Below are 16,772 nucleotides of genomic sequence, written 5' to 3' on the forward strand. Positions count from 1 at the left end.
GCTACATGCAGCTGAACACAACCCTAATATAGAATGTAAAAGCACCTAGGAAAAGAATCTAATACCCAGAAGACCAGTAAAGGCAATTATCTCACAAAACTTCTCATTTAACAGAATGTGTTCAATTATTCATCAGTAGTGTTAAATTATTCATCAGTAAAGCAATGAAACAGTGGGATGTCAACTAACACACGTGCACACACACACAACCCAGTTATTAAAAACTGAGGTATCAAAAATTCTATCAGCAGAGAATCAAAGAATGGTTTTAATCAAGAAAGGTGTTCTTAGTGAGGTACAAAGAAGAAAAAATCACAAGTGAAAGTTTTATTATATCTTGTAAGTTCATTCACCTAATACTTACAGCATACTCACACCACACTGTGCATGCCCAAATGCTATGGAATGAAGTATATGAATTTGAGACAGTTTAAAAATTAAAGGGATTAATAAAAGTCCAAATAAGGGGAGGGGCTCACAACTAAAACTAAGAATTCTATTTCAGATAAAGTGAAATTTCAAATGGACAGTTAATGACAACTAAAGATTAAGAAAAAGTATAGTCACTTTTTAAAATAACAGCCAGAACTCTTACCTTAAAATAATGAAATAAGTTACCAAACGATACCTGAAAAATAATACTACCAACATAAAATTCTGGATCAGAATGTAGTATAGAATGTGATATGAAACAAAATAGTCAGAATAGATAAGTAATACAATAATCAGGGAAAGGGGCAAAGAAAAGGTGAAGACAGAGCAAGACAGAATCAGAAGATTAAACTGGAGATAAAAAAGAGAGGTGAAGTTTTAAGGACAACTTATATTTACAACTTAAAACCCCACTCACCCACACCCAGTCAGATCCCTATCTACCAGATAAGCTAACTTATTTATTATCACTTTTTAAAATGTTTATTCATTTGGAGGGGGGTGGTGGAGGCAGAGAGATAGGGAGACACAGAATCTGAAACAGGCTCCAGGCTCCAAGCTGTCAATACAGAGCCCAATGCAGGGCCTGAACCCACGAACTGTGAGATCATGACCTGAGCCGAAATCAGACACTTAACTAAGACACTCAGGTACCCCTATTATCACTTTTAAATCTCTTTCTCTACAAAATCCCAGTCTTCCTCCTTAATATTAGCCTTTCCTTCTCCTTGTGAGTCTTACAAGATCTATTAAAATCCTATTTTTCCTACCAATTTTTTATAATCTTGACATGCATTCATAACATTTCAAACAATTTCTCTGAATATACTTTTACAGTAAATGAAATTTCAGTTTTCCTTTCTGATTATGAGGCATGCTGAAGTTTGAGAACCAATGCTCTAAACTGAGAAAAATATTTAAGCCTTAAGATTTAAAGAGATCTGAGTTCCAGATATGACTAACTCATTCAACTCATTCAACAATTACTGGTTATTTATTATGTGGCAAACGCTATTCTACACAGATACAGCAAGGAACCAGTCAGCAATCCTTGCTTTTAGCAAGCTTAGAGTCTATATAAGTATTTATATAAGTAAATAAGTAAAGATAGTATGTCAGATAAACCCTGTGAGGGGGCAAAAAAAGGCAGGGAAAGCGGACAGGAATATTGGGGGCTGAGAGAAATCAAGATTGGAGGGTTGTAATAATTGTAAACTGGATAAACACAAACCTGAAAGTGATGATGAAATAAACTATGCAGATGCCTGGGGAAAGAAAATTTTGGCAGAATAGTAAAAGCAAAGGTCATAAGCCAGAAGCATGCTCAGGTTATTCAAGAAACAGCAAGAAGGCCTCGGTAGCTAAAACCCAGTGGATCAGGGGCAAGAGACAAGGGTTAGAGAAGTAGGTGAGTTCAGAGAATTGAATGGAGCCACAATGTGTAGAGCCTTACTGGCTCTTGTAAGAACTTTACCTTTTATTCTTAGTGAGATGAAAATTCACAGGACAGATATTAAGAAGAGTAAAAAACATGATCTGGCAAATTTTTAAAAGATCACTCCAGCTGCTATTTTGAAGAGAAACTATAGAAGCAAACCAATAAGGTGGCTACAGCAATTTAGGTAAGTGAAATCAGTAGCTCAGACCTGGGTAGAAACGGTCAGTAGCAGTCAGATTCTAGGTAGGTTTTGAAGGTAGCCAATAGATCTCCTGACGGATTGAATATGGGGAGTGAACAAGAAATCAAGGATGATTCCAACATTCCAAACAAGTACAAGGATGGAGTTTCTACAACAAGATGGAAAAAACTGCAGGTACAATAGTTAGGGGGAAGAGGGAAAGGATAGTGAGAAGTTTAATTTGGGGGAAAATGTGCTTGAAATGTCTATTTGATGTCCAAGTAAAAATGTCAAGTAAGCAGCTAGATATATGACTTTGGAATTTGGGAAATAAATCTGGATTGGTTACATACACCTGGGAGTTACCAGCATATAGACAGTAAACAGAGACCTAAGACTGAGTGAGATCATCAAGGGAGTGAATACAGACTGAGATCACATGAAATCTTCATCTAGATATGACTCTTGTATTTAGGAACACAGAGGTCACTGAGGTCCTTGATAAGAGCAGTTTCACTGGAGTAGAAAGGGTAAGTATCTGTTTAGGAGTTCAAAAAGGGATATACTCCAACAATATAAAAATACTTACACAAAAGATTATTTATCACAGTATTTTTTTATTGCAACATACTGGAAACTAGGTAAATATCCAAATATAGGAGATCAAATAAATCATGGCCCATATACACAATGAAGTACTATATACAACTGTAAAAAAAAAAAAAAAAAAAAAGGAAATAACATCTCTGTAACATAAAATTATTTTCAAGGTATATTGTTAAGTAAAAAACAGCAAAACGCAAAAGAGTAGTATACTATGCTACCTTTTCTGTAAGAAAGAGGAAATAAAAATATGCATGTATATGCAAATTTTTTAAAAGAATAAACACAGGAAGGATAAGCCAAAAACATTTGACAATCAGGCAATAAAACAGAGAGAAATCTTCTGCATTTCAGAAAGCTGGGGACTCAGTTTCTGAGAGATCTCTGAAAACTTGCCAATATTCAGATACTAAGCTCTCCAGACAAGAGAATCCTGACACCACCTTCAATATATTTGAAGCCAATGGTGAAATGAAATTAACTAAGCAACAATAAAGCCCAGTTACGGGTCAAAGATAAATCAGATTGACCAAGCATCCTACTCTAGTTAGTTGCTAGACACAAGCAGCAGCATGCCCCTCTATGGAGGTGAATATTATTTACCTAGGTCTCTACTATTCTTTTATACAAAATGCCTAGCATACAATAAAAAGTAAGAGATTGCAAAGAAAATGTGACCTGCACTAATAACTTTTTGATTCTCAGCTCCAAATTCATCCTTTTTTTGTCTGTTCTGTGAAAGTGAACCTGAGATCTTTAAATATTTTTCCTTTGACAGCTCGCACAATATTAAGCTTTATAAGAATTCACTGGACAGACTCTGCAGGAAGGAAGAGTTTTGTTTCTGTGTTCCAGTGTGCTTGCTCAGCAGATTACTACTGTATGCATGATTTCTCCAGCACCTAGCTCCTGTAGCAAAGCTTCTCCAGCATCAAGTCACTACAGCATGTGCAGCTTCTCTAATGTCCTGTCCCTGGGCTGCATGGCAGCCATGAGTACCCAGCAACCAACACTTTCACCAAACACTCTCCCTATGGTGCTTTTATAGTAGAGTACCTTTGGTGAGACACCTCCCCTTGTATAGTTTTCCTTTGCAAGGCACAGATTTCCAGCAATTCTGGAAGTCAGATTTCCACAAAGTTCTTTCAGTGTGACATCACAGCAATTTCTCTGCCATTCAAGTGAGTCATGGCCGTGCCCTTTCCAACAAAGGCTAGATGTCAGCTCGGCGCTGGAGGGAGCACTCTTCCCTGGACACTCCATCTCACTTAGTCTAGGAGTAGTGGCTCCTCCATATATCTGCTATTCCTAATTTGTCTTTACTTCTTACTAGCCAATTCCTCGTTATCCATTTCCCTATAGTTAATAACTCTTCATATTAAATACTCACTATTCAAATTACTATGTAGTTTCTCTCTTCTGACTAGATTCAGACTGATACAGAAGCCAGACCAAAAAACACTTAATGTATGATTCCCTGTATATGAAGTGGAAGAATAGACAAAACTAATCTATGGCAGCAGAAGTTTTAAAAAAAAAAAAAAAAAAGGATCTTCTTAATTAGGGGAAGGGAGAGGACTGGATATAAAGAGACATGAGTAAACTTTCTTAGATGATAAAAATGTTCTATATCTTGTTTGGGGTAATAGTTACATAGATATATATAACTGCTAAAATTCATTATAACATTAACATCTTTGCATCTAATTCTTTGTAAATCATACCTCAAATAAAAGGAAGAAAATAAGGAATTCAAGGCTCCAAGGAGAAATGTCTGACTCTACTGCTGGGATAGGAAAGCAAAATTTGAGGCTGGAATATCTTGGTGCTCCAAAAAGTAAAGAAGTGTTCAAAATAATGATCATTGCATGTAACAAGAAACCAGCCTGAAGCTGCTCCCACTGCGTAAACCAGGAACAATTTGAGCACCAAATAAATGACAGAAATAGGTCATAACCCACTAAAAAAAGTAGGAACCCATGAGTTCATATTGTTAATTAAAGAATGGAAGATGAAGGCTTGGCTGGCTCTTCCATAGCAGAATATTGTGAAATAATAGAAAATACATATATTGGTCTCTGTCCCCAGAGCTCCTAAAACCGTTGTAATGTCCTAAGTGATACACACACTGGGAGCAACTCTTGTTCTAATATTTGTCTTTGACCGATCCCTGACACAGGGCTCCTAAAACCCTTATAAATTCCTAAATGATGACAGTACTAGGGGTACATCTTCTGTTCCAATGAGGTGACTCTAGGTGGGCTCCTGGATGGCTCCAAGTGGGGGCTGGTCACCAGAAAGACAAACCAGGCTTGGAAGCTTGGAATTTTCATTTTTACTCCACACCCTCCAAAGAAGGGGGGGGGGGATGTTTAGAAACAAAGTTAGTAATTGATTATGCCTACATGAGGAAGCCTCCATAAAGTACCAATAGTGTGGGGTCCAAGGAACTTCCAGACTGGTGAACACATCCACACAAGGAGGGTGACACCTAAACTCCACCAGGTCAAAAGCTCCTGCACTTGGGACCTTCCCATACCTCACCCTATGTACCTCTTCATCTAGCTGTCTGTACTCTTTATCATGACCTTTAATAAACTGGTAAATGTGTCTCCCTGAGTTCTATGCACCACTCTAGCAAATTATGTGAACCCGAGGAGGGAGATCATGGGAACCTCTAATTTACAGCCAGTTGGTCACAAACACAGGTGATAACCTGAGCCTGAGACTGGCATCTTAAGTTGGGGTAAGGGAGAGCACTCTTGTGAAACAGAGCCCTTACCTGTGAGATCTGACACTATGTTTGGGCAGCACAGTGTGAGAATTGAATTAAATTGTAGGACACTCAGCTGGTGTCAGAGATTTGTTTATTTTTGTAAGGAGAAACCCCCACACATTTGGTGACTAGAAGTGTCAGAAATAAAATATTTTGTGTAAATAGTTAAAGTAGACACACAAGAGAAAAACAAAGTAGCACATACCTGGTTTTTTCCCTAGTTAAGAAGAAAGAAAACACTTGATTTTTTCCAATTTAAATATCAACTAATAAATGCAGAAACAATGGCTGAGTTAGAGAATCATTATTCTGCAGCCATCCTAGTAATAATAATTAATTCCAGTGAGAATTAGTAATGATACTAAAACAAGTAGGTAAAAGTTGACGAGCAACGAGATTACATACAGATGATGCTTGAACCACATAGATTTGAACTACATAGGTCCACTTACATATGGATTTTTTTCAATGCAGTATAGTACTACATATGTATTTTCTCTTTCTTAATGATTTTCCTTTTTTAAAATTATTTTTAGTCTTTAAAAAATTTTTTTATTTGAGGAGCGCCTGGGTGGCTCAGTTAAATGTCCAACTCTTGGTTCTCACGGTTCGTGAGTTCAAGCCCTGCATAGGGCTCAGTGCTATCAGTGCAGAGCCTGCGTGGGATTTCCTCTCTCTCCCCCTCTCTGCCCCTCCAGTGCTCACACGCGCTCTCTCTCTCTCTCAAATAAACTTTTAAAAACAGAAAAAAATTTTTATTTGAGGACAGTTGATAAACAATGTTACATTCATTTCAACATTGTGTACAACATAGAGATTTAGCTTCTCTATACACTGTGCTATGCTGGCTGTAAGGGTAACTACTGTCACCATATAACATTATTACAATACCACTGACTATATTCCCTATGATGTACCTGTTATTCCCATGACATGTTCATTTCCTTATGATTTTCTTAATGACATAGTCTTTTCTGTAGCTAACTTTATTATAAGAATACAGTATATAATAATACAATATACAAAATATGAGTCAACTGACTGTTCATGTTATTAGTAAGGCTTCTGGTCACACAGGCTATTAGTTAAGTTTTGGGGGAGCCAAGTTATACCCAGATTTTCTACTGCATGAAGGGGTCAGCGTCCCCAACTCCTGCATCATTTAAGGATCAACTGCAATTTCAAAATATCTTCCCATGAATTATTCATATACTACAAAAATAAAATAATGACTGTATAGTAGAAAAAACTGGTGGACAACACTTGAACCAAATGATCAAAGTTAACATGATCAATAACAGATCCAACCAGAATTATATGCCTCCTGATAGGATGCACCAATAACACACACCATTTATATAGTATCCTGCCCCCAAAATATAAAACCTAAGGAAACAGACAAACCAAGTCAAGGTATAGTCTGCAAAATAACTGGCTGTAATATTCCAAAGTGTCAATGACAAGAAACAAGAGAGGCTAAAGAATTGCTCCAGATTAAATAATAAATCCAATAATGCAATGCTGGAAGGAATACTACAATGAATCCCAGACTTGGCGGGGGGCAGTGTGCAAAATGCTATAAGGACTTATTAGGGAAAGAAATAAAATCTAAACACAGACTGTGGATAATATATTATACCAACAATAAATATTGAATATTTATATACATATATATTAAATATTTTCTGATTCTGATAATTATATGAGGTGTATGAGAATATCCCTGTTCTTAGAGAAAAAAACACCAAAGTATGTTGTGTGTATGTATGTATGTATGTATGTGTGTATTTTAAATTTACATCCAAGTTAGTCAGCATATAGTACAATGGGAGGAGAAAAATGAAACAGCATTATATGCAACTCTTTAAGGGTTTGCTACAAGACAGAACAGCGAAATTAGGTGGTAGTTGGAGGGGAAAGTAAGATCAAGAAAACTTTTTTTTTTTTTTTAACATGAGAGAAGTAACATGTTTGAATGCTGACGGGAATGAATCAGAGGAAAAAAATTAAAAGAGGAGAAAATAACTGAAGGAATGTTCTTGAGTAGGCAAGAGTGGATATGATCTAGTGGACGAATGAAGGAACTGCCTTCAGACAGAAGTAGACATATGACTGTGGAATTCTACAGAAGTTCTCCTCAACTTTTTCAATCAAGTAGGAAGAAAAGTCATTAGCTGAGAAAAAGAATGAAAGTATTACAAGTGAGATGAGAGGGGAAAAAAGAGGGAAAATGTATAAATTCATCATCCATTCATTCTCCCACCTACTAGACTAAGGATATACAGCATGATTATCTGGAAGCATTATGGTTCCACTTGAGGTTTATGGCCATGAATTTAAAACAAAACCAATGAGCAAGGTTGTATGTTTTACACCAACGACATTTCAGCTTCATGGGTGCAGGCATGGAAGAGGTCGTAAGTGGATTTAACTAGGAATGTGGTTTTGGCACAGCAAGAACAATGAATCAAGAGAGAAGGAACAATGTCAAAGGTATGTGCAAGGGAGAACTATGATTATAAAGTGACTTGAGTAAGGAAGGGAAAGAAGTTATCAAGAGAAAGAGTCAATGAAATGGTGGCTGAATCACTGGATAAGAGGTCCTAGTGGGATTAAAGAATTATGGGAGTCAGGGTACTAAAGGGGAAAAGATTAGAAAGACAGCAAGTAGTGGCCAGAGAGTGGGACACATACAACTGAAATTATGAGGAGGTTGCAATTATTATTGCTAGGGAATAACTTTGGTAGTCATAATGATTTAGGGGAGGTGGAAGACAAGATCACAGAAAGAGATTCAAAAACTGAAATCCAAAGAACTGAAAGATCTGAATGTTGAAAAACTATCTACATGGTTGAAATGACCAAGAATTGAGATCAGAAATAGTATTGTGAGAGAGAAGGGGAGTATAAACAAAACCAAAAAGTAAGAAGAGGGAAGGAATCCTATGTAATAAAGAAATTTGGCTAGCTTTTGTTCCCAGTTACTGGGGGGTAGTCTTTAAATCCTAGGAATTTTTTCTGAGTGATAGGAGTGTCTTTGTTATTCATGGTGGAACCTGATAGCTTTTGTTAATGAGATGAGTCATAGCGGGCCCCTAAATAGTTTGTGCTAACAAAATGACTCAGGATGGGGGCTGGCTATACCAAAAAGACCAACTATATAATTAGAGGCCTGCCGTCCAGTGAGTGGAGGTGGCTGGAGACTGAGTTTAATCAGTGGCCAATGATTTAATCAATCATGCCTACATACCAAAGCCTCAATAAAAACCCAGGACACCAAAGTTTGGGTGAGCCTTAGGGTTAACAATAGTCTATGTACTGTAACACACTGATGTGCCAGAAGAAAGATGTGCCAGGAGGAGGATGTGTCCTGATTCCAAAGGGGGAGGACACCAGAAGCTGCACATTTGAGAGCTTCCTAGACCTTACCCTCTGTGTCCCTTCTTTTGGCTGGTTCTGTTTTGTATCCTTTTTGCCACAGTAAAACTGTGAGGGAGTAGCAGGAATCCCCACATTTACTTTACAGCCAGTTGGTTAGAAATGAGGATGATTCTGGGAACCCCAAAGCCTGAAGCTGGTATTTGAAGTGAGAGCTGTCTAGTGGAGGACTATGCCCTTAACTTGTGAAGTGTGACCTAACTCCAGGTGGTAACCGTCAGAAGTCACTGTATGGGGGTGAACCAGAAAATCCAGTCAACACCAACAGGGTTTGTAGTAAATAAAATGTGATGACATGAATTTCAAAGCTAAAGAACTTTAGGGAAGAGAATGATTTCAATGCTGAAAAGGGGAATAAAGAGAGTATCTATCTCCATATCCAGTGGCATGAGGGTTATGAGAACAAAAAAAGGGAAAGGCATCACTTGAGAGGGCAGAAAGAGAAATAATGTCCTCAGGAAAGATAAAATTCCTAACGCACTACAAGTTTTATAGGCTATGAGATGAGGAGGACTAAGTGAAAGAAATCCACAAAAATAAAGTATCCCGTGACACAGAACAACCAAGTATTTTGGAAGTCGAAGACTTCAAGGAGGAGAGAGTGTAATCAATTCTATCAAACGGTGCTGACAGATCAAGCAAGACAGAGACTAAAAAAGGATCACTGGATTGAGCAAAATGAAAGCCACTGATGACCATAACAAGCAGTTTCAGTGAAAGGGTGGGAGAGGAAGCCTGGTTGGGATGGGTTCAAAGAGAATGGAGATCTGACTTTATAGCACTCTGGAAATCAACCAAAGGCATACAACAAAGAAATGTTTATTCAAGCAAACTAGGCAAAATTGGGTAAGAACAATGGAAGCTTGTGGCAATTTTGCCTGGGACTACTCTCATTCTCCTTAATCTTGCCCCCTACAAGTAGTAGCTCAAGCAGGGTGGGCCAGACAAAGAAAACCTGGAGCTTTGCTGCTACTGCAGCAAAGGACTCAATTTAATAGAACTACCAATTAAAGTAGCCATCTTAGTGGCAAGTGAACAGTCGGATTTCCTAGCCTGAGGCTGTCATCCTGTTCAGAGCAAGCAATAACCCAATGGCCTATCTGGGGATTTAACAGGAAGTTCGAAGTAGTGAGACAGCCATAGGAGTATAATCCCTTCTCATACCCCAAAAACAAAGGGTAAATTTTGTAATATGTACATTTTTTATTGTGTCAAGACAATTCATAGGAAGAAAGGATAATCTTTTCAATAAATGGTGTTGGGGCAACTGGATATTCATTAAAAAAAACAAAAACAAAAAAACCCAAAAAACCTCACATCCTTACCTCACACCACCTCCAAAAATTAACTCAAAATGGATCACAAACCCAGCAACTCCACTCCTAGGAATCTATCCAGAAGACATTAAAACATATATCCACACCAAGCCTTGTACATGAATGACTATAGCAGCATTACTCATAAAAGCCCAAAACTGGAAACAATCCAAATGCCCATCATTTGATGATGGCATTTTGCATCCATACAATGCAAAAATACTCAGCAATAAAAAGGAATGACATACTGACACATGTTCAACATGGATTAACCTCAAAAACATCATGCTAAGTGTAAGGAGACAGAAGCAAAAGACTGCATATTATAAAACAAAACTACCCACTTATGATTCCATTTATATGAATGTCCAAGGGCCAACTTATTGAAACAGAAAGATGAGTGGTTGCCTAAGGCTAGCGTTAGGAATGGAGATGGAACGCAAATAAGCTCAGAGGAATTTTGGGGAGTGATCACAATACTGTAAAACTGGATTGTGGTGATAACTGCACGATTCTATAGATTTACCTATAATCAGTAAATCATACTGTTACAATGAGTAAATTCTGTAATATGTACATTATACCTCTACACTATTAATTAAACTATTTAAAAAAGAGAGATGGATAAAGCAAACAAAACTGTTTTCCGGAGTCTGGTATAAATGAGAAAAGAAATGGGATAGCAGCCGGAAGGGTTAGTAAGGTCAAGAGAGCATTTCTTTCAAATGAAAGAAATTACAATATGCTCTTAATCTGTTGACAGTGATCCAGAAAAGGAAAAACAGGGAAGAATTGCAGGAAGAATGTCCTTGAGAAGGCAAGAAGGGATGGGCTCAAAGGAACAATTGGTGGGAATGACCTTCGATAGAAGAAAAGACAGTTAATTCACAATAACTGGTAAAGATGCAGGTGGTGGGAAGAACGTTTCTATTTTCTTAATAAAATAGAAAGGAAGGTCACCAGCTGAATGAGAGGACGTAAAGGGAAATGTTGAAGATTTGCATGCAAGGAACAGATATAATCAACTAAGCAAATGGGGGTGTGGAAGAACTAGAATGATAAAGTAGGACAGCTTGGCAGCACTAAAATGAAGTTAAAGTCACTGGGTACTAAGAATTTAAAGTCAACATGACTGTTTTGCTGAGCCATATACAGCTACAAGTGTGCAGGTGTGAAAAAGGAGGGTTGGTTTTAACCAGGATCGGGTTTTACCAGGCAAGAACAACCAAGGGAAAGAGATGAAGAGGGTTGAGGATAGATGCAGAAGAGCAATTATAATCAGAATTCAGCAAGTTAGAAAAGGAACTGAGGACATGTATGCCCTGAGGAACAGTGAAAAGGTGGTAAATTAAAGGTCCCAGTGGGGTCAAAGAATCAAGATTGTTGGGTACTTAGAAGTGAGCCAGAAACACTGGAGGTGATAGTTGGAGAGTAAAATGCCAGAAATTATATTATAGAAAATTGTAGCTATTGGTAATAAGGAGTTCTAGAACAGTGACTCTCAATCCTGGCTGCACATTAAAGTCACCTTGAAAAACTGTGAAATATAACATATGAAGCCACACCCCAGATTAACCAAATCAGAATTTCTGGGAGTGAGTCCTAGGCACCTGTAGTTTCTCAAAGCTTCCCAGTTAATGCAGATGCACCGAGGGTTTTAAAAACATCTGCACAGAATATGCCACAGAAGTAAACGGCTGAGGCAAAGGACAAGATCAGCAGAGGAGAGGAAGTGAAGAAGACAGAATACCAGAAGGGTCATCTGTATGGATACTGAAGATACCAATAATCATAACTGGAGTAGTAAAGAGTACCAGTGAGCCCCCAAAGAAGTCTAGAAGCAACTATGAGAAAGCAAAGAGAACACTTAACCCACATCAATAGGAGGAGCCACCACTTTAGAACTCTATGGGGAAGTATGGCCCTCAGGGGAGAAGTTTTACTTATAGCAAGAAGGTATTCATGTTTAGAGAAGAGGTTAAAGACAAAGGGAGTTTTGCAGATGAACTCCAGAAGGCAGAGAGAAAGGGTTTAATGATCACAAAAGGGTGAAAACTGGGATCAAACAAGAGAGATGAAGTAAAGAGAAGGTCCAAACAAAACTACTAGAGGAGAGTAAGGCCAGGAAATCTCAGAATACAAGCCACCATATTTTTTAACACTACACAAAAACAATCACAGAAAAAGCTCTATGAAATTAGAAGATTTCCTGAACCCAGACATTTTCTAAAAGATTTTTTGAAATTAATTTCAAATAAAAATGAATCACAGAAAGTATCAAGGTCAATTCCATATACTAAGTTACAAGAAGAAAGAATAAGGAGCAGAATAACATCCCTACAGGGGCACTTGGATGGCTCAGTCGATCAGACTCTTGATTTTAGCTCAGGTCATGACCTCATGGTTCATGAGTTCGAGCATTGCACTCTGTGTTGACAGCACAGAGCCTGCTTGGGATTCTCTCTTTCTTCTCTCTCTCTCTCTCTCTCTCTCTCTCTCTCTCGCGCACGCGCGCGCGCTCTGCCCCTCCCCTGTTCTCCCTCTCTAAAATAAATAAACATTAAAATAATAACAACATCCCTACAGACAATAAAAGCATACCAGAAAGACGTGCCCACATAAAAGATCAACTCTGTAACATGCCATTTCAAAATGAACTAAAAGACCTTAAGAAAATGACAAAAGACATGAAAGAATAGATCTAAGACTTATAAAAACTCAAAATGAGATGACATGACACAAAATAATTAAAAACAAAAGGAAAGAATCATTCCAGAAGACAAGAATGAATAAAAACAGATAATCCCTTAAGAAAAATAGGTTAAAAAAAAGAAAAATTTAAGACTCAAAGAGATCAAAAAGATTTGAGAAAAACTGGCAAATACTGAAAACAGGCAAAGAAGATGGAACATACAGTGATAGGAACCCCTGAAGAAGGAAATCAAAACAAAAAACAGAATAGTAAAAACAGTATGTCAAAAAACTTTCCTGAAATAAATATTTGAAACTACATTTTGAAAGAACAATTTGTACCTGAGAATAACAACTCAGAATCACTAAAATGATTTTACTATACTACTACTAAACATTAAAGAATAAGAAGGAAAAAAAAGGAGAAAACTGGGACCAGAAAGGGGAAAATACAGTAATATAGGCAGGAGTCCAGGAAATGCAAGATGAATGGGCAGTACTGGCTTTCCCATGATATAAAAGGGATCAAGTGCATAATGAGATTAGATCTGATAATCTCAGACCACATAAGCGTGGCAAGACTGTGTGGGAGATAAAGAACCAGTTACTTATAAAGAAAGGAGAAAGGCATCAAACTTATCAGTTGCACAAGCTTGAAAATGGTGGTATAAGGTATACATGTTATAAAGCAGGAAAAAAAAAAAACAGAATGATGATCCAAGAACACTATCTAGCCAAGATATCATTCACTGATCAAGATAAAAGATGAGTATTTTCACTCAAGCAAGAACTCAGAAATTATGCCACATCCACTGAGGAAATTACTCCAAATGCTTTTCTGGCATCTATTATGATGGTCATGGGTCTCTTTTTTTCCAGTCTCTACCACTCCCAGAGTTGTGGCTGGCAGTATAGAAATGGCCAAATCCAAGAGTATTATATACAACCAACCAGTCCTAGAAAGCTTCAAGAAACTTAGATCCTAAGGAATGCATATTTTGCCAACAAGCATGAGAAAGGCCTCAAAATGATTCAGACCAATGTTTCCAAACAATGAGCACCAGTACAGAGGCCAACAAGGTGCTCATTAAGCCCAAAGTAATCAAACACAAGATCACAAAAAGTGCCCGCCCTAAGTTGGATAGGCTCACCCTTATCATCCATCCCAGTCTCAGGAAGTATACTTATTTCCATATGTCAAAGGTACCAGGCTTTAGCAACCAAAGTCCTGTACTTAGGCCAAGGTCAAAGCAGAAAGGCCCCACAAAGTCTCCACAAAGACTGTGGAAGAAAAGGCTTCTGCTTATCACCTTGAGGGTCAAAGAATTGTACAAAACTTGGACTACTATCTGCATGGGCAGGCATTTCCCTATGCTATTTTGTCTAAATACAATACAAAGTCCTCCAACTCATCCAAACAGAGAGAGATACTCATATAGTTTTTATCTTGTAATCTGTTAATATGTTAAATTATGTTACTATTTAACTGTCCCTGCCTTCTTGGAATAAACACTGATGTATTATCTTTTAAACTTTTTTTTTACATTTATTTTTGATAGAGACAGAGCACAAGTGGGGGAGGGGCAGAGAGAGAAGGAGACAAAGAATACAAAACAGGCAAAGCAGGCTCCAGGCTCCGAAGTGGGGCTCGAACTCACAAACCAGGAGACCATGGCCTGAGCCAAAGTCGGACACTTAACCGCTTAACTGACTGAGCCACCCAGATGCCCCTGATGTATTATCTTTTAAATATACTACTAGTTTTATCTTGTCAACATTTTATATAGAATGTTTGCTTCTCTGGTCATGAGTAAGAATGGACTAATGTTTGTAACAGGAAAGAGAGAGAGAGAGAGAGAGAGAGAGAGAGAGAAAGAAAGAGAGAGAGAGAGAGAGAAAGAAAGAAAGAAAGAAAGAAAGAAAGAAAGAAAGAAAGAAAGAAAGAAAGAAAGAAAGAAAGAATCTTAATATCCATTGGTTACATAACAACAGAATAAATTATGGTGTGGTACCCTATAGAATGTTATTGAGCTTTTTACAATTAGAGTTCCATTTACTACACTGGAGAGATACCATGATATGTTTGTAAATGAATAAAGCAAGTTACAAAAAGCCTGTATAGGTATGTGTACATACTTATGTGTTTTTGAGTGAGAAAAAGATGCTGAAAAATACTCAGTGTTCGTTAATGTTGGCTACACCAAGGAGGAAAACTAGAGAAGGGAGAGACCTGAGGGGAAGGGAAAATACTAACTTTTCCTTTATTCACCCTAGTTTGTTTATTTTCAGGGTTGCAAGCAGAGAATTACCTTTATAATTTTTTATAAAGCTAGAATGGGTTGGGAGGGTGAGGAGATTAAAAGTAATGACAATTAACATTTGTTGACAACTAATAAATGTCTACCTTTAATACATCCAAAGACAAAATTAGAATTAAATTATGTAAGCAAGGAGAGGAATCATTATGAAGTTCATTTATTTAAAAATACAAAATAATCCAATCTGGAACCAAAGCTACATAAGAATGGTCTTTCTCTCATCCGGATGGCCAACAGGCACATGAAAAGATGTTCAACGTCGCTCCTTATCAGGGAAATACAAATCAAAACCACACTCAGATACCACCTCACGCCAGTCAGAGTGGCCAAAATGAACAAATCAGGAGACTATAGATGCTGGCGAGGATGTGGAGAGACGGGAACCCTCTTGCACTGTTGGTGGGAATGCAAATTGGTGCAGCCGCTCTGGAAAGCAGTGTGGAGGTTCCTCAGAAAATTAAAAATAGACCTACCCTATGACCCAGCAATAGCACTGCTAGGAATTTACCCAAGGGATACAGGAGTACTGATGCATAGGTGCACTTGTACCCCAATGTTTATAGCCGCACTCTCAACAATAGCCAAATTATGGAAAGAGCCTAAATGTCCATCAACTGATGAATGGATAAAGAAATTGTGGTTTATGTACACAATGGAATACTACTTGGCAATGAGAAAAAATGAAATTGGCCTTTTGTAGCAACGTGGATGGAACTGGAGAGTGTGATGCTAAGTGAAATAAGCCATACAGAGAAAGACAGATACCATATGGTTTCACTCTTATGTGGATCCTGAGAAACTTAACAGAAACCCATGGGGAGGGGAAGGAAAAAAAAAGAGAGGTTAGAGTGGGAGAGAGCCAAAGCATAAGAGACTGTTAAAAACTGAGAACAAACTGAGGGTTGATGGGGGGTGGGAGGGAGGGCAGGGTGGGTGATGGGTATTGAGGAGGGCACCTTTTGGGATGAGCACTGGGTGTTGTATGGAAACCAATTTGACAGTAAATTTCATATATTAAAAAATAAAAAAATAAAAAAAAAAGAATGGTCTTTCTCAAGTACATTAAGCAAGATGACTTCAGGATGAACTAGTTTTTATTTTATAACCAGCACAAACTTATAACTAGCACAAACTTATCAGTTCATGGATATTTTGACAAATAAGGATAAAACTAAGAAAAAGTGAGTAAAAAAAATACTCAATGAATAATTATATGCATGATACACTGATTAGCATAAATGGGCAAAATGTCACAGAAGTAATTAAAACTCAGGAAAAAATGGGATTTTGAATAGTTAACTTGTTATAGCTATACTAAAGAGAGGCAAACTTTTCCTAATGTATTATTTTACATTGTAAATAAACAAGGCCATTTTTATTAAGCAAATCACACAAAAAAGTAGCAACCACTTAACTGATTGCCACCTACAACTTTTTAAAAAAGAAAAATTACAAAAAGCTACCAACGTGTGACATGGGTGATGGATAAAGTTATCATAGAAAATTCCAGTTATTAACAAATGTGAGAAATGTTTATAAACATTGAAAACATTTACGTGATCGAATTGAAAAAAAGAAC

At 37.5% G+C, this 16,772-nt stretch overlaps 2 protein-coding genes across 9 annotated transcripts in view; one reads left to right on the top strand and one right to left on the bottom strand.

Annotated features, from left to right (window-relative positions):
• TANC2 (tetratricopeptide repeat, ankyrin repeat and coiled-coil containing 2) overlaps positions 1-16,772 on the bottom strand; it is a 364,297-nt gene that overhangs the window by 337,595 nt on the left and 9,930 nt on the right. The window contains exon 1 of one of the 8 annotated variants that reach the window (XM_058703488.1): positions 3,711-4,143. The exons of the other annotated variants lie outside the window; for them this stretch is intronic. The gene's annotated coding sequence lies outside the window, so the exon portion shown is untranslated. Of the gene's footprint in view, positions 1-3,710; positions 4,144-16,772 lie in introns of those variants that run through there. 8 annotated transcript variants of the gene reach the window in all.
• LOC131496945 (uncharacterized) overlaps positions 2,157-16,772 on the top strand; it is a 53,705-nt gene continuing 39,089 nt past the window's right edge. The window contains exon 1 of the mRNA XM_058702822.1: positions 2,157-2,246. Within this exon, the coding sequence (XP_058558805.1) occupies positions 2,157-2,246 (90 nt within the window). The remainder of the gene's footprint in view (positions 2,247-16,772) is intronic.

The sequence above is a fragment of the Neofelis nebulosa genome, chromosome 16, assembly GCF_028018385.1.
Source record: "Neofelis nebulosa isolate mNeoNeb1 chromosome 16, mNeoNeb1.pri, whole genome shotgun sequence".
NCBI classification, from domain to species: domain Eukaryota; kingdom Metazoa; phylum Chordata; class Mammalia; order Carnivora; family Felidae; genus Neofelis; species Neofelis nebulosa.